The following is a 21,784-nucleotide window of genomic DNA, read 5'->3' on the forward strand; positions in this document are numbered from 1 at the left end:
CCCCCCCTTCTGCCCATGTGGTGGAAGCGAAACAAGTTAAAAAGCTTTGCATTTGGAAACTGGAAAGCAGATGCGTAGAGCAGCGGCTGCCTCTGTTTGAATGCACATTGAAATCAGTTTTCTAATGCCGCCTTTATAAAGATGAGTTAAGCGATCCATTGACATATCATTATCACATTCTGAAGTTAAACAGCCACAGGACCTATGAACTCTCATCATGCAGTTAATTATTCCTGGATTTTTCTGTGCTCTTAAAACATATTTTATTTATTTAACCATCCCCTGGGAGCACTGGCTGCCTTTGTCCCCATGACAGGACCAGTGGTGTAAAACCTCTGCATCTGTCAGATTTCCCCATGTGCAGCATAATTGCCTGATTTCCATTTGAAAGTACAGCCCTGACATTACAACTACATAGACCCACCAATGATAACAATGACGTGCTGACACCTACAAGGGGATGGGGGTCCGGGGGGCATAATGCCAAATGCACCCCCGCCTTCAGATGGACCGGGCCTGAATTTACAGCTGCAGTGAAGTGGTCCTTGGGAACAACACCACCAACAAAAAAGAATAAGTAAAGGAAATCAACAGATTAGCATCCGTGTGAGTCTGGTGGAGCCAGATGGCTCTCTGTGGAAATGGAGCTGCCCTGCTTTCTCCCCGTAACCCCGACCAGCAGACAGCAAAGCCTGCGAAGAAGGGAGAGCAATGATCTCATTCCTCAGCCAGGCACATACATGATTCGCCTTCTTTCTCTCACACACAACTCACACTGAAGGAAAGTTGGAAAAGAAGAAAGGGGGAAAAAGAAGGGGTGGGGGAGGTTGGGTTGTTACAAAGAATGAGCCAGTCATAGCCCAGCGGGGGGTGAGATGCCAGCCCCTGGCCAGGCCCAAACATTTGAAAACAGGACTTGGGTGTCTACAAAGGAAGGAGAAAGGGGCGGCAAAGGGCCCCTGACAGATCCTTACCCCTCTGCTCGCGGCCATGAGCTCCACCTCCAGAGGCTCGGTGTGTGAGAGGTTGAGAGGTGGGGCAGCACCAGCTGAAGGCACCATGGGGTGAAGCTCTGGACTCCGCTGGGGAAGGATGGGGGACAGTTTTTAAGTTCTTACTAATGAAAATTTCCATCTCTCTTCACGGGCTGGAGGCCTGTGAATTTGTAATGGTCTGGCCTGCTAGACCAGGTCAGAAGCCAGACCAGCCATCTGCTTAGATCTGAGTATGCCCTGCCCCTGGGCTGGAGGGAGCTAAGGGGCTTGGAGCCAGACAGGGTCCCGGGTAAAATGAATGTAACCAGGTTTCGGTGGAGGGAGATGCCTCTCCTGGAAGGTCCTAAGGCTGGAGCAGGGCTCAGCCTGGAGTCATCCTGCCTTCCCGGCTGAGCAAGGCATTCACTTCTCATAAACAAGTCTGTTATCTGGAAAGACAGCCAGAGGCCCGGCTGATGGACACCAGGCAGACACCAGAGGCTGGAGTTAGAGCACTGGCAGAGGCTGCAGAGGGGCAGACGTCCTAAGAGCTACTCTGCACGCTCAGTGGATGTTCACACACTCAGGGGCTCCGGAGGGCTCCAACCTGGAGAGGTGCATCCCAGAGAGAACGCTCCCCTGGGAGCCTCAGGGGGTCACAGAGCACACCAGCAGCCTGGTGGGTTCCCTGGGCACCTGAAGTTGGTCTCTACAGTATTTGTTCCAGAGTAAATAGTAGGCTCCAGGGGACACCAAATGCAGGATAGAGCCATTCGTTTACATGGGAAATGATTATTTCAATCATAATAAACATTGAACAAAATCCTCTCCATTTTCAACCAGGGCTAGGGCACCTGCTTCACAAGGTCTGGCAGTCTCAGCACAGCTGCCAGCTGGGAGCCGAGGCCTCAGGTTCCTGCTCTTCTCCTTCCACTTCACCAAACAACTGCTTTGCTCTTCATCTCATGGGCAATGCTACCGCCTTACAGAGTTCATAGTCCCGGGTTGGGTTCTTGCTCATAACTGAGCTGAAGGACTTGGAAGGAAAGCATACAGGGGAAGTAAAGAAGAATCATCTTTTCTTGCCCCTAATTTAGCAGGGAGACAACTTAATAGCAATATTTAAAAAAATGAAAAGTACTGGCATTTAAAGATGCTTACTACGTGTGGGTAACTCTTTCAAGTGCTTTGTATATATTTCATATAATCCTCATGACACCCCTATGAGGCAGGTCCTCTGATCATTCCCATTTTACAAAGGGGACATTGAGGCACAGAGATGTTAAACAACTTTTCCAAACTCACACATCTGGTAGATGGTAGAGCCAGGATTCAAACCTGGTTCCACCTGGCTCCAGGGTCCATACCTTCAGGCTATCCTGTCCTTTTTGATGTTGTAATAACATAAACAGCACATGTCCTGTCTAAGCTATTCACCGCTACCAGTAGCGTGATCTCAGGCCACCAAATCTCCCCATGTTTCTGTTTCCGCATCTGTCAAGTATCTGGAAGAGCTGTCTTATTACTGGGTTGTTGTCAGGAACAGAAATAACGTGTAACATGTGTGCAAGGCCAGTGCCTAGCATGTGGTGGATGGTCAATAAATGTTAGTAGTTACTATTATTGTATCACATTCATCTTTTGACTCTTGTATTTTAATGACTGCACACACACACACACACACACACACACACCACCCCACCCCCAGACACACACACAGACAAAAACAGAAAACAAACAAACAAAAAAACACCTGTGGGGTAAGTGGGGCAGCTGCCACCATTTTATAGTGGCTGAAACTAAGATACCAAGCCATCAGGTGGTGCAGTTTGGACAAAACCGTACCTCTTGACTCAGCACTTTGTGCTCAGTCTAATCTGGAGGCTGTAGCCCTGTGAAACTGGGCCACACCTGCCTATTTCTAGAGACAAGACACAGGCGCTATCTAGAAGAATGAATCAAGTTATTCAACTCTCATCACCTTTCCTTCACCTCCTGCCCCTGGGATTGGCTGGGGACAGAGTCAGGTCCTGCCCATGCCCTCCTAGGAAGAGCTGAAAGTTAATGCCTCTGGAGAAAAGTAAGGACCTAATAAGCATGAATCACAAAATTTTGTGTGCCCTTAGATTTTCTTTATTACCCAGGCACCAATATATATACATACATATATCTTTCACAGACAGTAAGTATAGCTGCACAGTCCATAGATCACCGTGCTGCAGCCCTCTCCCCATGCCACACACTTCCGACCCTCTCCATGGCAGGTGATCCCACGCCTGCCGCGGGAAGCAGTGCAGGAGCGTTCTGTGCAGTCAAGGAAGCCCGCCAAGGGCCCTGGGCGTCTGGCTGCGCTCTGCCTTGATTCCCTCTCTCCTAACTCTGCCCTTCCTGTGATTTTCACATTTCTCTCCCACTTCACTTTCAGGACATCTCTGGGGAGTGCAGTTTTTGTTCTATTGCTTCATGCAATTTCCAAGGCTGGGAATGAAAATTATTTCCTGGCTGAGTGCCTTTCACATCCAGGCTGTGTTGTGGGGCGATTCCTAAACTGGAGATCTGGGTCTCCTTTCTCCCCTCTCCCTAATCCCATCATCATTTAAAACAAGGCACTGCATGGAATGAGCTCCAAGGCCCAAGGTCAGGGTGTCCTCTGAAGGTGGCCACTGGGGCTTTTGCTCAGAGGCAGGGATTCAGTGGAGCTACAGTGATGGGAGCTGCAAGGCATTCACTCCTGTTGGAAGAAAACAGAAACAGCCCCACAGCCAAACTTGTGACCTATGAGAACAATCAAGACCCAACGTCTCAAAGTATAAGGGTTGGCTTTGACCTGAGACTGTAAAAGCACATTTTCCAAACTTGTCATGATTGTGTTTCATTTGTAGACTTTTATTCTCAAAGGGACAGTGAGGAAGAGATGCAGCTTAAGAAGTTTTGAGCTGAGGAATGAAAAGAAGTTACTTTGTTACCATAAAACTGAGTAGGGGGAAAATTAAGTCAAGGGGTTCCCTTCCCCTCTGTTACAACAGAGCACAGAAACCAGAGGGCAGAGTGTCATTAACAAAGGGATGTGTCTCTGTCTGATCTGAAGACCGTTCTCTGTCAGCTGCCTCCACAGAGTCCTGTCCAGACACTGGACTCCCTTCAGGCATCCATTCCTCAGAATCTGAAACAAGACAGACAGGTGAGTGAATCAGTCAAGCTTCAGACTGGTCTTTGCATCAGGGGTGTCTGCCTAAGCCAGGCCCCAGAAAACACAGTGTGGGCACCATAGGCTTTCTTTCCCACCTCCTTGGCAGGAGCCCAGGCCAAAGGGGTGCATACAGACCTCAGCCGTGTTGCCACATTATTTTTTTTTTTCATTCCACACTGTGACATCTTGTTGGTCACATACCAAATCTTTCCCTGTCCATAACTCACATAAGAGCACCGAGCATCTAGACTTGCTGCTCTGCGACTGTCCACAGGGGTGGGGAGCCTTTTTCTGCCAAGAGCCATTTGGATATTTATACCATCATTCCCAGGCTATACAAAATGATCAACTTAAAAATTACCCTGCTGTATTTGGCCAAACATTTAACTAACCACCCTTATTGCCTTGGCAGGGCCAGACTACATGATTTTGCCGGCCTACTGCAGCCCTCGAGCCGGACATTCCCCACTCCTGAAGGGGTCGGCGCATCAACAGCACAGAGGCAAATGCTCATTCCCAGCATGGCCACTGCTCCTTATTACCGGCTCTGGGCCTCATTGTCCTCATCTGAAAAGTGGGGAAATAATGATTACACCTGCCTCCCCGGGTCATTGGGATAATTAAATTAGATGATGTATATAAAGTGATTAGCACAGTGCCCCACATAGAGTACAACTCAAAGATGCCTGTTCTTAATTCTAAGTATGGAAAGGCAACCCGGGAGAAAGCACTGGAAAAGCCCCCGGCTCTGTGAGGCACGGCGAGGAGGGAGGGAGAGGACTCAGAGAAGGAGTGGAACAGGCCTGGATGAAGACACTGTCTCCACCTCCTGCTCTCCCTGCAGTTTCATTTGGAAAGGTCAGCATCTAAGATTTTAAAGTCATACAGCATTCCCTCTTCTTCGTTTTACACTAGCCATTGTTCCAGAGACATTCAAGTTCAGAGAGGCTCACATATTATATTTGAGGCTCTAGTGTCCTAGAAATCAGGAAATGCAAGAGGGGCTTCTATCTTTAGCCTCTGGTTAACTTTGTCTTAAGATAAAAAAGCAATGGGTAGTTTCCATCACAATTAGACTGAGACAAAGCTCAAAGAAGGGGGCAGTTCCTGGAACACCTAGAAACATGTCACTGGTGCAACTCCAGGAAATGATTTATATCGAATATTTAGCTCATGCATAAATTGGGACCAATCTGATAAGAGTCAAGGTTCAAGTGTGACATTTTTATAGGATATGACCAAACTAGAACTGGCCTAGTGAAGATGTCCTTAGCTACACATTCACTATACCACATCCTCCCCTCACTTCTGTCATCGAAAGACGGAATCATGTTCAGCAATGTCTTTGAAAATTGTTAATTTTTCAGGTATGGGGTTTTATTTTTTGTTTTGTTTTGTTTTTGTTTTTTTGCTAATTGTCTACTAGTTTTATTACTTCAAACACTATTCCTTTCACTTGAAATTACAGGGTTTATTATGGTACTGTTTTTCTTTGAGATGTAAACAATATTATAATTTTAAAAGGAATTGAATTTTCAAACATGGAAACAGGCAAGATAAATGATAAGGACAGAGTGTTTGAAAAGTTTGAGATCAGTTTGGTTTTGGTATCATTGTAAAAAAAAAAAAGAAAAAAAGGAGTTCATTGCAGATAGAAATGTAATTTTTTTTTTTATTGAGAAGATATAGCTGTCTGCCTCCAGGTCTATAAATGTTCATCAATACTCCATCCAACATCTCTCTGTGCCTCAGTTTCTCCAGATGTAAAAGGAGACTAAATAATATATCCATCTCCCACTCAACTCACAGAAATGTTAAAAGGACATATGAGAGAAAATATCCACAAAATAATACTATGATCACAGAATTTATTTGTTTTGTGTCTTTGTAATTTCACCAAATGTTGAGGGTTACCCTAATGAAAATAAAAACAACCAGAAGGGGTTGGAGTTCTTAAGAAAAAAAGGAGGAAATATAGCAAAGAAAACTTTGCCTTCACCTGTCAACACTCAGGGGCTGAATACAATGTGTGCCCACTGCCAGACAGCACCATGATTTCTTTGTAACCAAGATGAGTAATCTATTTTCTGGCTGAACCTCAGACAAGGAATTCTAGAAGTAAATTCAACACTAGAAAATAACGTTTTTCATATCTCTTAGTCTCCCTTTTATTCAACACTTTTTTGTTTGTTTTTTTCCCCTTCTAATTTATCTTCTCAAAAATTTTCCACTGAGCTTTCCATTACTGGTTTATTTCTCTCACTTCCACAGCATATTTTTCTCTCTTCTAACCTGGCCATTTTTCATTTTCTTGTTTGTACCTAATCAATGTTTCTTCTTCTCCATTTCTACTCCCATTTTTCTTACATTTCTATTAAACTAATTTTTCTCTTTCCTTTTCACTCCTTGAGGAAAATGTTCCTGGTCAACAGGGAGAAAAAGATGACGTGCTAGGTTTGTGTTGGGAAGAGAACTGAGATGGCATGTTGAAAGCTGGACAGGCCAAGTATGACTCCATCAATGCGAGTCAATGCCGCCTGACAATTCAAAGCAGACTTGGTCAGCCCAGATTTGCAAGACTCTCTTGAAATTTCTACCCGTATATATTTGACATTTTAACCCCAATCTAATTCCACAATACAGATGGTGGAAGAATTTCTTTGTTTACTTGAAATGAATTCTCATACATCATCAGTTGCTCCCACAAGACCACTGTAAGAAAAAAGTACATATGTGTACACATTGGTCACCACCCTCTAAGATTGCCTATTAGTGCCATCATTTTCCTATACTAAATGCTCATTGTGCACATTGGGAAATGTTGCCTTCTGGTTAATTAAGTTTTATGATTCATTGAGAATTGCAATGTACATCATCCATAGATTACTGATATTTAGACATCTGGAATAATCTAAATACCAAAGCTAAATTGAACAAGATTAACCATTCTTTGAAAGTTCAGAGGCAACATCAGGACTCATGGAACAGCAGGGTCCTTGCAGGTATGTTGTAAATGTGCAGAAGTAAAAGATAACTGGGTTTCCATTTGTTACGATGTCACTGTGGCTTTTGAGATGTGACAGCACAAGTCGCATGGGAAATGAATGTACCATGTGAAGCACATACGTCTTTTTAAAATTCTCTCCTTTGCCCTGGCCGGTTTGGCTCAGTGGATAGAGCGTCGGCCTGTGGTCTGAAAGGTCCCAGGTTTGATTCTGGTCAAGGGTATGTACCTTGGTTGCGGGCACATCCCCAGTGGGAGGTGTGCAGGAGGCAGCTGATCAATGTTTCTCTCTCATCGATGTTTCTAACTCTCTATCCCTCTCCCTTCCTCTCTATAAAAAAAATCAATAAAATATATTAAAAAATAATAATAAAAATAAAATTCTCTCCTCTGTTTTGAAATATGTTTATATGTTCAAAAGAAAATCATGACCTGCCAAGTTACAGAACACTGTATATGTGACAACCCTAATTTTGTAAGAAAAAGTATATATGTATACACATACACATGCATAGACACACAAGTCTGGGAAGATAGGCACCAAAATTTTGATAGTAGTCTTTCTGATGGAATTACTGATGCTTTTGGTGTCTTCTTTTGGTTTACCTGTACTTTCTTGCTTAAAAAAATAATATTTAAATATTCCTTCTATGATATAAATGAATGAACAAATAAGCCTTCTTTAGTTGAACAAACTAACACAGCCTAATAAAGAATTAAAAGCACCACAGAAACCCATTTCAATATAAAATAAAATTGATTAAATTAAAAAAATGGTTGCAGAAGAAATCTTTTTCTCTATGGAAAACAACTATCACATGAGTCATGTTCTCCTACAGGAACTTGGGGTGCAGGAGTGATAGCAATGTGAAGTTTCAGGAAATGCTATTATTTTTAGGAATGTGGGTGGAATTTGGGTCATTGCCCAGTTGTTACAGGCAGGGTTCTGTGGGTCATAAAGTATGTGATTTGGGGTTATAATAAGGGATTCTTACATTGGCAATTAAAATAATTTCTTATGAATTCTGTACCTTTTTCTAAACTCCTAGAGAGAATAAGATATGGGAAGCCATCTTTTGGTTTCAATATGACTTTCCATCATATTGGGTGGGGGTTGGCTTGAGCCTGAAGTCAGACCTTCAGTTGAGTTGTCTCAGTTGTCTAGGCTTTACCCCTCCCGGTACTTCCCAGCATGGGGCCTGTGGTTGGATGTCGTGTCCCTCTGTACCTCTCAGCCTGGCCCCCTCCTGGCCTTTATTCTGTTTGCTCTCCATGTGTGCTGAACACCCTCTATCCTTTCACTTGGTTCTGTCTGGGTTAATTTTACAATAAATCCACCTGCTCTGGGGAGAGGGCAAAGTTGACCATACAAGAGGTGTGAACAGAGAAAGGAGCCATGAATTCTAGAAGTGATATTTTTGGAGGAAAACTCCACCAGCAGAATTTTATACTAGAAATAAAAAGGGTGCAATGGATTCCCCAGCTTTCAGGAGGGGTTGCCATTTCTAGAATCATCCACCCCCTTGCCTTCTATGTCTACCCACAGGCAAAAGAGGCCACACCCTGGAGGACTAGTTCTCCAGCATCCAGAAGCCCCTGCATTCTCTAGAGATCAGAGAGGCCACATCCTTGTTCCTGCGTCACCTGCACCTTCTCCTAAAGGTTTTCCATGTCCTTGGGGTCTATCCAGCGTCACCTGTGCTCGAAGTTGGCCCTGTAGCACCTTGCACTAGGCTGAAGTCCTGACTTCCATGTGCATCGCCTTCTGCCTGCTGATCTAAAGCCCCTTTGTGCAGCAGATCATTCTTATTTTTTTTAAATCTTCACCAAGGGTATTTTTTTAATTGATTTTTAGAAAGAGGGGAAGGGAGAAAAAGAGAGAGAGAGAAACATCACTCTGTTGCCTCCTATATGAGCCCTGACTGGGGATCAAACCTGCAACCTAGGCATGGCCCTGACCAGAAATCTAACCACATTTTGGTGTACGGGATGACGCTTAACCAACTGAGCCACTCAGGCAGGGCTCATTCTTATTATTTTAAACCCTTGTAGTACCTCTTACAGTTTTGTGCCAAGACTCATGGATTTGTTAAGTGAATGAGTTCTCAACAATAGGGTCCCTAAATGATTAAGCGGCTGTCATTCCTGACATGTCTTCTGCACTTTACAGTTTTCAGATGATATGTAATATCTCATCCAGTACTCAAAGGTACCCCAGAAAGCAGGCTGTTGAAACGCTGAGCCTAGGGGCCCAGCCCTAGTCTATGACCTCAGCCCTCAGAATAGAGAAATAAAGCATCTATAGAACATTGCTGTGTTAACAGCTCAACTCCTAGAAAGACTGAGGCTAAACACAGCTATGCCATTCATCAGCCCCAAGTAGAAAAGGTCAGGAGGAGTTAACAGCCACACTTATAAAGGCCTCAGAAAGGCTGTTGAAACGCTGAGACTAGGGGCCCAGGCTCCTTAACCTGGCTCCAAGCCAGCTGGACCCAGGTCACCAGACATGTCTGGGAAAAGCGCTTGTATTGTCAAAACTCTGCAAAGTGAGGGGCAAGGACCTGGCAATAAGTGACCACAAGAGCATCCAAGAATCATCCATCAGGGGGACTACAAATAGTGGGGAAGTTCTTCCTGTTGAGAAAATAGAGTCAAATTTGGAGGAATCGGCAACCCCCTCTCCCCCAGCAGGCAGACTGCTAACCCCTAACCTCAGTCAGCAGAGGGACCCTCCCCACTAATATCCACCAGAGGAGCAATTGGAAGTTGGTGAAGAAGTCCTCCAAACTGACTTCACCTGCCATGAACCCAGCAAGTGGACACCTGGGCCTATGATTTATAAGGAGGGGTCACTAACAGAGAGGGGCCGGGGCCACTTGCCTAAGTGCTCTATGAAGGTCAGCCTGGAACCCATTACTATAATCGCTGGGAAAATCCGTTAGGAGACAAGTGGAAGCGAGCTGAAAGTTGAAAAAGACACTAACAGGGGTCTGGCAGATGCCGGGAGAGCCTGCCAGCAGGGACAGCTGGAAGGCCAATTTTTAAGTCACTGCTGAAAGGTGGTTGCTCAAATATCCAAGTCAACACACTGATTTCACTCTGGCTCAGTACACCCCTTTAATTGCACTGGGGAGTCTCTCCACAGAGATGATCTAACACCCAAATACAAAGTTCACTGAAAGAAAAGCGTGTCATTGAAGTGCAAATGAGGCCCTGGGTGCAGCCTGCAGGCCTGGGTCCCACTGGAGCTTTTCCTATTGCCCCAGCTGATGGGCGGATATTGGATGGGCCTCCTCTTTAGAGAAAGCTGAAGGAAGGGGTGAGCATCCCATCTCAGCTGGCCCTCGAGAGGGGTCCAGGTGGTGTTCTCCTGACACCACTGCAGCTGCGTGTGCTGCCAGGACCCTGAGACCTCACAGGAGCAAGAGTCCTCACAGGGGAGCAAGGCCGATTCCCACACCAGGGAGCCAAGTCAGATGGAAATGCCCCTGGAGAGCGGTCATAAGTTTGTCAACCAGGTAATATAACCTGTGAGTTTTGTGGCAGACGTGATCAATGAGTTGAGCCTGGAATGTTTTCCCGACTGCCTAGTGCCTGGGAAACAGGCAGATCTCTGAGGTAGCAAGATCTAACAGCCACTTAATTTGGGAGCCCTGACAGGTTTGGGCTACTGGTGGAAACACTTTCCCATAATGACATCCATGTCGGGGCCAGGCAGAACGGCCCTGGGGCTGCGGGTGAGAGTGGGGGTTCTGCAGTGACCCTGACAGCCTTCACCTACCTCACAGCTAAGTATGACATTATCAGATCTAGCCAAACCCCATGAGAACTGGGATCTAAACCTCGATGAAAGGCCGGGCGCTGAGAGCAGGTGGTGCAAAACCTTCAAGGCTAAATTCTGTGTCTGCTGCCAACCGTTCGAGATAAGGAAGAAGCCTGTGTTGGGTTAAATTCAAAATCAAATTACCACGGGAAGTTGTTAAAAGCAGTTCTGACTCGGTAGGTCTGGGTTTGGGTAGCTAAAGTGAGGCCCAATGGCCCACTGGCTTGGTTCTCATTTCTCCAAGCCTCTGGCTCATGTTGCACTTTATATCAGTCCCTACAGTGTGTCAGCTATTCCATATTAATGCATCTGCCCTCACCCAATAATCAGAAATCTGTTCAAATGGGGCCCAGAGGATCTGAGAGAAGCATGGCTGGGCCATTGTGAAGCCAAGCAGTCCAAGTGCAGCAGCCTCCCACTTGGGGTAAATGAAATCATTTTGGTCTGTTACTCAGAGGGCTCACATGGACATGGTCGGCCCCACACAAACAAGCCTGAAGATCAAGTCTTATTTCTCCCGCTTATGAGTTGTGGGCTGTTATATAAATTATATGACCTTTCTGAACTTCTAGTTTCTTACCTGTGTTCTGAGAATAGCCATGGGACTAATTCCATACTGTAATAGCACTGACGGCTATCGGGGCTTGAGCACTCTCAGAAGCATGCAACTGTAGGAAGTGCCTGTGGGTAAGGGCACAAAGTCCGCTTCGAGCTTCGAGCTTCCCAGAACCCAAGGATCCACCTGACTCCAGATCAGGAGGAGGAAAGCTGTGCTCGGTCTCCTCTCACCAGAACTGAACAGAAGGGTGCTGATCATTCCCTCAACCTCAGGCACTGGGATCAAACTAGAGAGAAGTCTTCAGGCATCTGGGAGATGCCCAATGCCAAGGGCTCAAGTGATACTCAATCTAAGAGACATTGTCTAATAAAAGTAACAATAGCTAACTCTTTATATGAATCATTAAACTGTTCTAACTCTTCACATGAATTATCCATTGTCTTATGACACTAACTCAGTGACCACGGATGGTTTTTGAAAAATCCCTGGGACGCTGTACTCTGTCACAGACATACCCTGCTGCCTTGTCTCAAAGCTTCACTCCATTTGGGTCGCTTAAGGTGGGGTTTCCCGAAAGGGAGACGGTAGCAGGGGCTGCACAGCCCAGAAAGGAGAGGTGTGGGGGTGCTGCTCCTACAGGGACTCATTCACAGGCCCTCCCTGGCCCTTCATCAGTTCCTGTGACCCACCCTCAAAACCAAGCTGTGCCTGAGAACAGCTCAAGGGAGCCCAGTGGCTCACCAGGGCAGCTGAGAGCAGCATGAATTGGGAGAAACCTCCCCTCCCTCCCACCTTCAAGGACAAAGTGGGGAGGAGGATCACGGGGCCAACTCTTTGTGGCAGTGCCAGGGATCTGAGTTCTCTAGGAAGCACCATAGGGTGGCAAGGCAAGGAGGTCGCCGCACTTCTCATTAGGAGGCACCCAGTGCAGGCAGTGTGCAGAGTAACCTCATTTAGTGGGGGCGTGGAGACTATCAGTTTTTCTGAGCATTAGAGATACTCAGAGGGACCTCCCTGGGACAGTTGGGTTGGGGAGGTGAGTGGGTGGGAAAGCATTAAAAAACTTATTCAAAATACAGTAAGAAGCTAGTCCAAGGCTTCCGGCCCAGGACCCCAAACCTGGCAGAGCTGTGCCGCTGGCTCTTTTTGGCTCCCAGGAGCCGCACTCTGAGCCCGCAGCCCTCTCCGCGGGCGGCACAGCGCTGGGGCTTTGCGGCTGCTCTGGCACTCACCACAGCCGGTGTCTCTCTGCGGGAGCAGCTGCCGGCTGTCTGCGTACCTCATGACCCCTGTGACCGCCACAGTTTCGCTGTCTTGACTGTCTTGAGCACTAGCTCCTGCCAAAAAGCATGAGGAGAAGGAAAAGTGAGAACATACGTGAGAGCAGCCTTCCCTAGCGGTGCCTCTGACATGAGCAGACCCTGGGATTCGCTCAGGTGCCCATTGCGAAGGACTGGACAGACAGGAGTGCCCACTGGGCGACATCACTGCTGGGGAGGCCACAGGACACTTGGTGTGTATAATGCATTCACCACCTGGAAGAAGGAGGAGCAAGCCCCCTGCTTTGGAGAGCAAAAGGGGGAAAAGGAAAAAGGCTTGGGGAAGAGCTCTCCTGGACACCATCCTTTCTTGTTCCTGTTGCCTCCTGGGGATCGTCCTGTCGGGGGCAAGGCGGGTTGAGAGGGGCCGTTCACCCGTGAGGACACGGGAAGGGCGCTGCTGAGGCACCTGCCACCGCCTGCTGGTCTACCGCCTGGCTCTCAGCACCGGGTGCGCGTTCAAATCTCCTCAAGTCCATCTTGGTGTCCCTCCCAGGCCTCCCTGAATCGCCTGAAAAGCCAGTGGGTGTGCCGTGGGAGCCAATCTGAGAAAGAGGCGCCCTTGGGAAGCGCATTACATGCATCTTAGTGCTTCTGCGTCCCCTCCTCCGTCACTGGCTTTGAGAAACTCCGCCCCTGCTGGTTAGTGGGATCACATTCCGGAGCCTCTGAGACATTTAGGAAGCAGTGTCAGCCAGGGTCTCCGGGCCTTCTAGCTCCTGCCCGAACCTCCCAGGCTGCACTCCAGTGGGGACAGGAGGGCAGGCACGGAGAGGCAGGCGCCCCTGCCCCAGAGCCTGGAGGCTGAGGCTGCCCGCGGGAATCCTAGGCTGATGAGGAAAGGGCGAGGGAAAGGCACAGAAGCACAAAAAGAAAGGGTTCCACACACTAGGTTGTGCCATTTCTCTTTGGAGGTACTAGTACCTGGCCAAGGGGATCAGGCGGGGGGAGGGGGGGGGGCGGGCGCTGGTGTCAGCCCAGAGGAAGGGGTGACTCTATTATAAGCCGTGCCTGGGGGCTACCTACTTCCTGTTTGCATCTGAGAGAGGCTACCTCTCCCTCTCTGCCCCACCCCACCCCCCCACCCCCCGCCCGTTTCTCAGGGTCCATACTGAGATCTTCAGTTGAGGCACCATTACAAGTTTTCTACTTGGTTATTTTTCTTTTCTTTGGTTTTTCCAGCTCAGAACTGAAAGCAGGTTAGATTCTACTGACCCAGACCTAGAATCCCGTTTTTCAAACTGGAAAGTTTAGGAACCCCTGCAGTGGGAATGGGAGAAAGTAGTGTCAGGTTTGAGCGAGGCACGCCTTCTGAGCAAGGTTCTTTCCTGTCCTGGTGCTAAAGCCTTCAGCTCTGTCTTCTTCTCTCCCACTAGGAGGGGGCAAAACACCCCACCTCCTTCACTTTGTCTGCTTCTGATAACCAAGAAAAAATAGACAAAATGGTTGTTTATCCCCCTCTAGCAACCCTTTGTATTGTGGGAGGATATGGGGTGAGGAGGAAGATGAGGTTGGTGGGCAAGGCACCTAGAGCCTAGAAATCCAGAGACCAAAAGCTCGCATAGCAGTCAGGGTGGCTCCTGACTTTTATTAGCCAGCTATTTCTATTTTTTAGTTTAGATTTATCTCAGTGTCTCCATCAGTAAAATGTGGCCAAAACCAATAGCAGCTCACAGGGACACTAAAGTGAGCTGGTATTAGAATAAAAGCACTGTGAAAACTATTTTAAAATTCCTTCAAATACCCATCTGTTTGTTGGTATTACCCAAATTATAAGAATAATAGCTATATTTCATGTCCCAAAGACACATCCTGCATATATTAACTATGTAAATGAGAAACCGCTGGATTTAGAAATTTTTCTTTGCAGGACCCTGGAGCAGCTAAAGATTAGTTTCTGTCCAAATAAATCCATGTTGTTCTCTAGTTTGGTTCAGCGGTTCATGATGGTCTGCCTCCTGCTACTGGGTTTTCCTTCCTGTCAGTATGTCCCAGAACTAACCTGGATCCTTGTTAAGGGGCCCTGACCACCTAGGGTGGATGGGATCCACCTTGCAGCTGAAGGAGACCCCCTTGTTGAGTTGCATATGCTGCTTTTTTTGAGCACAATGAGCCAAACAGTGATCTCTGGTCCAGCTTAGCACTAGGTGGTTTTAACCTAAACTCATTCTTTTGTCATTCCTGGAGCTGGGTGAGTCACGGATTTTGTCCTTCTTCCCAGTTTTGGAAGCCAGCAGAAAATGAGGAAGGTGAAAGGTTCCAGTGTGTGAGGAAAGCCTGTTCCGGAGCCCCTGAGGCTGAGGAGCAGAGGAAGACTCTGGAACCCGCCCAGCTGCAGGAGAGGCTCATGGAAAAAGCTCATTTCTAGGACAGGGAAGAACCTTGAAAACAAATGTGTGAGAGACCCTTAGACTGTCTACCAGCTTGGCTCAAGGAATAGCATAACATTCAGGATGCAAGGGAAGAGCGTTCAGGGCAAAATGGCTGCATTGATTCTCTGGAGCTGTTACCGAATGGAAGGTAACAGCTTGGCTGTGGTGAGGGATGATACCCACGCTGACCCTGCAAACCGAAGGACCACACTAAACATGTCTGACATGGTCAGTGGGAAAAATATTCACACCCATAATGAGGCCTCTCTTGGCTTACCTTTGTGATCAAGCAGAGTTTGAGGTCTCCCCATGATCTCATCCTCTGAGGCATTCAAGTTCTGGATCAGAAAGTATGTGGTCATTTTCCCTTTTCCTTTCACTTGGATTTCACCTCTCTTAATTATTTCAAACCCTTGGTTTTCCAGGGCTCTGCACAGAGGGAAAATAAATGCACCTGATATCAAAGGTCACAGGTCTGTAACGGGAGAGTTGGCTACAATGGGACGGATAGTGAGAGAGGAGCTGTCTGAGGCTCAGGGCACACAGCGGAGGAGTGGGACTCTGACACATCAGTAGGGCCTGCTAAAGGGGACAAAGAGGCAGGAGGCCGGAGGAGGGAGGCATGAGCTCAGACATCTGAACAGGGTGCCGAAGGGAGAGGGAGAGCACAGGGGTCCCACCAAAACCCTGTGCCCTGACTACCACTTCTCCCTCTAGCACCCGGCTCAGACCCGCAGCCCTCACACCTCTACGGCCACATCCCAAACCTGTGTGTGCACCATCTCTGCATGGTTCTGAAACAAGGGGCTCCTAGGAGGTCAGCCCTCTTCTCTCCACCTTCTCCAAGTCCCCGATATACCCGCAAGGTGTCATCATGCTCATCCTAACTACCCAAGCTACTCCTTGATTTCTGGCTGCCAAGGAACCCAGGAAGAGGAGAAAAAGGGGACCATGAAAAGAGACAGAGTTATGGAAAAACTATAAAATGTTTATTTATTAACTGGCCGCTGAGAGATGTTGGAGGAGAACCACAGAACAGTGCAAACTAGAAATGTTTCCAATTCCTGGTCAGTTGCCTCAGCCAGGTCTCAGCACTCATCAACCTTCCCTTGTCCTGGACCAGTTTCATGGAGGTGTCAGACATTCACCACGCTCCTCAATTTCCCTCATTTGGCACCTTCTCTCCTCACTCTCAAGCAGCTGCCTGTGCCTCCTACCTCGTGATCTGATTCATCTATGAAATTTTAATCATTATAGGTGAGACCCAGCAACTGCTCATCTCATTGACCACATCCACCCTTTTCCCCAGTCTCAGAGGATGAGGTGTCTTGTTCAAGAGCACCCCATCCATGCTTCCTCACCACCTCTTCAGGCCCAGGCCCCATCAGCCACCTCTCCCCTCAGCTTCAGCTCCCTCTCCATCTGCATCCTCCCCTCAGCCTGTAAGCATGCTAAGATCTCCTTCATCCTAAATAGAAACAAAAGAATTTCTCACTTGATTCTATCCTGCTTTAATCCCCCCAAAATGCTCTCTTCTTTTTATCCTTCAACCCATAATCCAGTGTCTATCCCCACAAGTCTACCACAACTTCTGAAAATGTCCCGCAAAACCTCTGCTGAATATTTTTCAGTCCTGTTACTATATTTGTCATGTTTGTTCAATTTCTCCCCCATAAAAATATCCACAAGGGCACTTCTCTCCCTGAACTTCCATGCCTGGTTCTTTTCTGTTTCTCCCACCTCATACCCAGGCTCCTCTTTCTCCACCTGCCGCTGTTCTTTTCACACTGCATCCTTCCTCTGGTGATCTTACCAACTTTCATGGCTTAATTACTACCTATGTGTTGCTTACTCCAAGTCTGGACCCCCAACCAACAACTCCACTTCAGATTTTATTCATCCATTTCATTGCACCTTTACCTAGATGTTCCACAATTCCTTTGAATTCAACACTCCCACACTGGAACTCGCCATCTGCCGCGATGACCCGGACTCCCTCTTACCTGTCCTATTTCAGATGATGAGGTTCTGGCCCTAGTCCCCCAAGGTGGAGACCTGGGAAACATTTGAGGCATCTCCCTCTTTCTCGTTCCCCATTTTTAGTAATTACCAAGTTTAGCTGATTTTACCTTCCCCTAAATTCCCGCTGCCAATGTCTGATTCAAATCAAACTCCTAACGGCTCTTCTCTTTCCCGTTTCTTGATGCTCATAGCTGTGTTACTTGGTTTTGAGTGAAGAGCTCAAACAGGACCCTGGCCTTGCCACTGTGCTCTCACCCTCCTTGGGGGCTCTTCCTCGCCTACTGTGTAAGCCCTAGCCCCTCAGTAAGCTAAATTGTTTATAAATCTCTGTACTGATTCTACCTCAGTGTTTATCCTGCTTGTTTTTCACTCCCAATACCCTAATTTGAGCTAAATCCTACTCTGAAACTCCTTGCTCAAGATTCCACTCAGGAATATCCTCCTCCACAAAGAATTTCTTTATTGGGTTAGGCATCCTTGCCCCATCACACACACTGTAATTCCCTCCAGGCCTGATCCCCTGGGTTGTATCCAGGCTCTTCTCCTTCCTAGCCTACCTGTGATCTGAGGCAACTAGTTACTAACCTTTTAGTGCCTGATTTTTTTCATCTGTAGATAAGAATAATAATAGTATATTTTTATAGAATTGTTGTGACAATAAATGAACTAACATATGTAAAAAAAACTTGGGACAGAATGTGACCTCTTGTAAGTTCTCAAAAAAACATAAGTATCATTTTATGTATAACTCTATCATTTATCACACTTTTAAAATAATGATCTGTGAATATTTCTTTCTTCTTCCACTAGACCAGTGGTTCTCAACCTTCCTAATGCCGCTACCCTTTAATACAGTTCCTCATGTTGTGGTGACCCCCAACCATAAAATTATTTTCTTTGCTACTTCATAACTGTAATTTTGTTACTGTTATGAATCATAATGTAAATATCTGATATGCAGGATGTATTTTCATTGTTACAAATTGAACATAATTAAAGCATAGTGATTAATCACAAAAACAATATGTAATTATATATGTTTTTCCGATGGTCTTAGGCGACTCCTGTGAAAGGGTCATTCGACCCCCAAAGGGGTCGCGACCCACAGGTTGAGAACTGCTGCACTAGACTGAGGGTCAGCAAACTTTTTTTGTAAAAGAACAGATAGCAGCCCAGCCCATATGTCTCAGTGGTTGAGAGTCAACCCATGAATCAACGTTCAATTCCGGTCACCATTCAATTCCGGTCACCGTTCAATTCCCACTGAAGGCACATGCCCTGGTTGCTGGCTCCATCTCCAGTAAGGGGCATGAAGGAGGTAGCTGATCGATGATTCTTTCTCATCATTTATGTGTCTAACTCTCCCTCTCCCTTCCTCTCTCTGAAATCAATAAAAAGGTACTTTAAATAAACAAATAAACAGATAGTAAATATTTTTGGCTTTGTGGGCCATCCAGTCTTTCACAACTACTCAACTCTACTGTTGTAACATGAAAACAGCCATAGACAGTGTGTAAATAAGAGCATGGCTGTGTTCTAGTAATACTTTATTTATGAAAATAAACATAAAGTGGCAGACTGAATTTGGCCTCTGGGCTATTTTTTTTTTGGTAATATTAAATATACATCTAGATTTTATGCTCCTTGAGAGCAAAACTATCTTATAGCAGAGGCTCAACAATATCTATTGTCTGACACAATGTCTTCTGTAAGCTAGTGTGGCGTGGAAGAGAAAACACGGGTTTCCTCCACTACCCAATCTCCTGGCTGCTAGGCCCTCTGTAAGTTCTGAAAGGAGAAGGGACAAAGGAGAGCATGAGTGAGTGAGTGGTTACCTGTAGGCTGTGGGGCTGAGGTGCACTTTGTCGGGAAGCCCATGACTTTCCATCCTAGAAGCTGTGTTCACAGTGTCACCAAACAAGCAGTACCGCGGCATCTTGTCCCCCACGACACCTGCTAAGACCGGTCCAGTATGAATCCCCACTCTGATCTGTAAAGAGAGAACCTCACTGAAAAGAGACCATCAAATATTTTTGCTCTTATTTTTAAACTGTGGAATAATTTACATAAAATAAAAGATCTTAAGTGTTTCAACAAATGTGTTTATCCTATAGCCACCATCCAAAATAAATTATAGATTAGCTAATATAGATCTCATAAAATATGTTGGGCTCCTTCCAGTTCAGTTCTATCCTCTCAGCAGAGGCAATCACCTTCTTATTTCTTTGACCATAGATTAATTTGCCTGTTCTAGAACTTCACGTAAATGGTATTATATAGTACAAGAGGCCTGGTGCATGAATTCGTGCACCAGTGGGGTCCCTCAGCCTGGTCTGTGGGATCGGGCCGAAACCGGCTCTCCAACATCCCCCAAGGGGTCCCGGATTGAGAGAGGGCACAGGCCAGGCCGAGGGACTTCACCGGTGCACGATTGGGGCCGGGGAGTGATGTGGGAGGTTGGCCAGCAGGGAGGGACTACAGGAAGGCTCCAGGGCATGACTGGCCCATCTTGCTCCAGGGCATGACTTGGCCGGACCCCAGCAGCAAGCTAACCTACTGGTTGGAGCGTCTGCCCCTTGGTGGTCAGTGCATGTCATAGTGGCTGGTCAACCAGTCGACTGTCTGCCCCTGGTGGTCAGTGCATGTCATAGCGAGCTGTTGAGCAGCCTTAGCATATCATTAGCATATTGCGCTTTGATTGGTTGAATGGCCAACCAGTCGACTGGACACTTAGCATATAGGCTTTTATTATGTAGGATATCCTGTTTTGAATCAGGCTTCATTTATGCAGTATAATGTCTTTGAGATTCACCATACTGTTGTATGTACCTGTTGTTCATTCCTTTTTTGCTCAATACTATTCTAATGTAAGCATATATCACAATTTATTTATTCAGTCTCCTATTCCCAAACATAAACATTAGGTTATTTCCAGTTTGAAGCTGTTAGGGACATTCTGTACTGATCCTTTTATGGACATACATTTTCATTTTTCTCAGGTAAAGACCCAGAAGTGGAATTTCTGGGTTACAAGGTAGATGTATATTTAATGTTTCCAAAGGGAAAAAAAGAAAAGTGAAAGAAACTTTGCCCAACCACTCTCCAAAGTCAAAACCATTCTACATTCCTATGAGCAATGTGACAATTCCAGTTGTTCTCAGTCTCACCACCATTTGGCCTGATAGTGGGTATGAAATGATATCTCATTGTGGTTTTAATTTGCATTTCCCTGATGGCTAATGATGCTGAACACATTTTCATGTATGTATTGTCCATTCATATATTTTTTGTGAAAAGTCTTTTCAAGATTTTTGTTCATTTAAAAAAATTTAGTTGTTTATCTTTTATTATTTACATATAGGCGTTCTATATATATTTAGATATGTAATATATACATTATAAATATTTGTTCCATTTTGTGATTTTGTATATTCAATTTCTTTAATATACAGAAATGTAAAAATTCTAAGAACATATTGGTTCGCTAGAGCTGCCATCACCAAATACCACAAACTGAGTGGCTTGAACAACAGAAATTTACTTTCTCACAGTTCTAGAGGCTGGAAGTCCAGGATCAAGATGTCAGCAGGTTTGGTTTCTCTGCAGCCTTTCTCCTTGGCTGGCAGGTGGCCACTGCTTACTGTATCCTTGCATGGTTTTCTCCCTGTCTGCATGTATCTGTGGTATCTGTTCATGTATCCAAATTTTCTCTTTCTATCAAGACACCAGTATGACTGGATTAAAACCCACCTTAACTGCCTCATCTCAATTTAATCACCTCTGTAAAGGCCCTGCCTCCAAATAATGATCTGTGAATATTTCTTCTTCCACTATCCTTCCTTATCCCTAGCCTTAGGCTGAATAACCCTATGTACTTGGTTACATGTAGATATATAAATTTCAGGGGGGGCACAATTGGCCCATAACATTGAAGTTTATCTTTTTTTCTTTTACTGTTAGTGCTTTTTTGTGTCCTATCTAAGAAATAAATGCTTACCCCTAAGACACGAAGCTATTCTCCTATATTTGCTTTGAAGAAGCTTTATAGTTCTAGAATTTATGTTAGGTCTGTAATACATATTAAATTAATTATATGTATATAAAGTGAGGGAGGTTTGAGGTACATTTTTCTTTATTAAATTATTAAATTGTAACAGAAACATTTCTCAAGAAGGGTTCCTTCCCACACTGAATTGATTTGATGCCTTGGTCAAAAATTAATTGACCTTAAATATGTACTCTATACTGCTAGGCACTCTATACTACTCCAGTGATTTATTTTTTAATCCTTCTGCCAATTCTACCCTGTCACTATTACTCTAGAATAAGTCTTGAGATTTGGTATTCTACGTCTTCCAATTTTATTCTTTTCTAAGATTTAAGACTAGATATAGTTTGTTTTTATTTAATTTCTAACTTTTTGTTCTTAGAATATAAAAATTCAAATATTGTTTGTGTATAGTCCTTGTATACTGAGACCTTGATAGACTTACTATTTAGATCTTGTAATTTACTATAGCT

At 45.6% G+C, this 21,784-nt stretch overlaps 1 protein-coding gene across 1 annotated transcript in view; it reads right to left on the minus strand.

The window, feature by feature from the left end:
• Positions 1–3,991: 3,991 nt before the first annotated feature.
• Positions 3,992–21,784, minus strand: part of LOC139006237 (guanylate cyclase soluble subunit beta-2-like) — a 56,078-nt gene continuing 38,285 nt past the window's right edge. The window contains exons 11-14 of the mRNA XM_070408729.1: positions 19,099–19,253; positions 15,519–15,670; positions 12,783–12,887; positions 3,992–4,137 (exon numbers count right to left, since the gene is read on the minus strand). Of these exons, the coding sequence (XP_070264830.1) occupies positions 3,992–4,137; positions 12,783–12,887; positions 15,519–15,670; positions 19,099–19,253 (558 nt within the window). The remainder of the gene's footprint in view (positions 4,138–12,782; positions 12,888–15,518; positions 15,671–19,098; positions 19,254–21,784) is intronic.

This window comes from Myotis yumanensis, unplaced genomic scaffold (genome assembly GCF_028538775.1).
Source record: "Myotis yumanensis isolate MYYU_CA2020_CCGP unplaced genomic scaffold, mMyoYum1.0.hap1 SCAF_3, whole genome shotgun sequence".
Lineage (NCBI taxonomy): Eukaryota > Metazoa > Chordata > Mammalia > Chiroptera > Vespertilionidae > Myotis > Myotis yumanensis.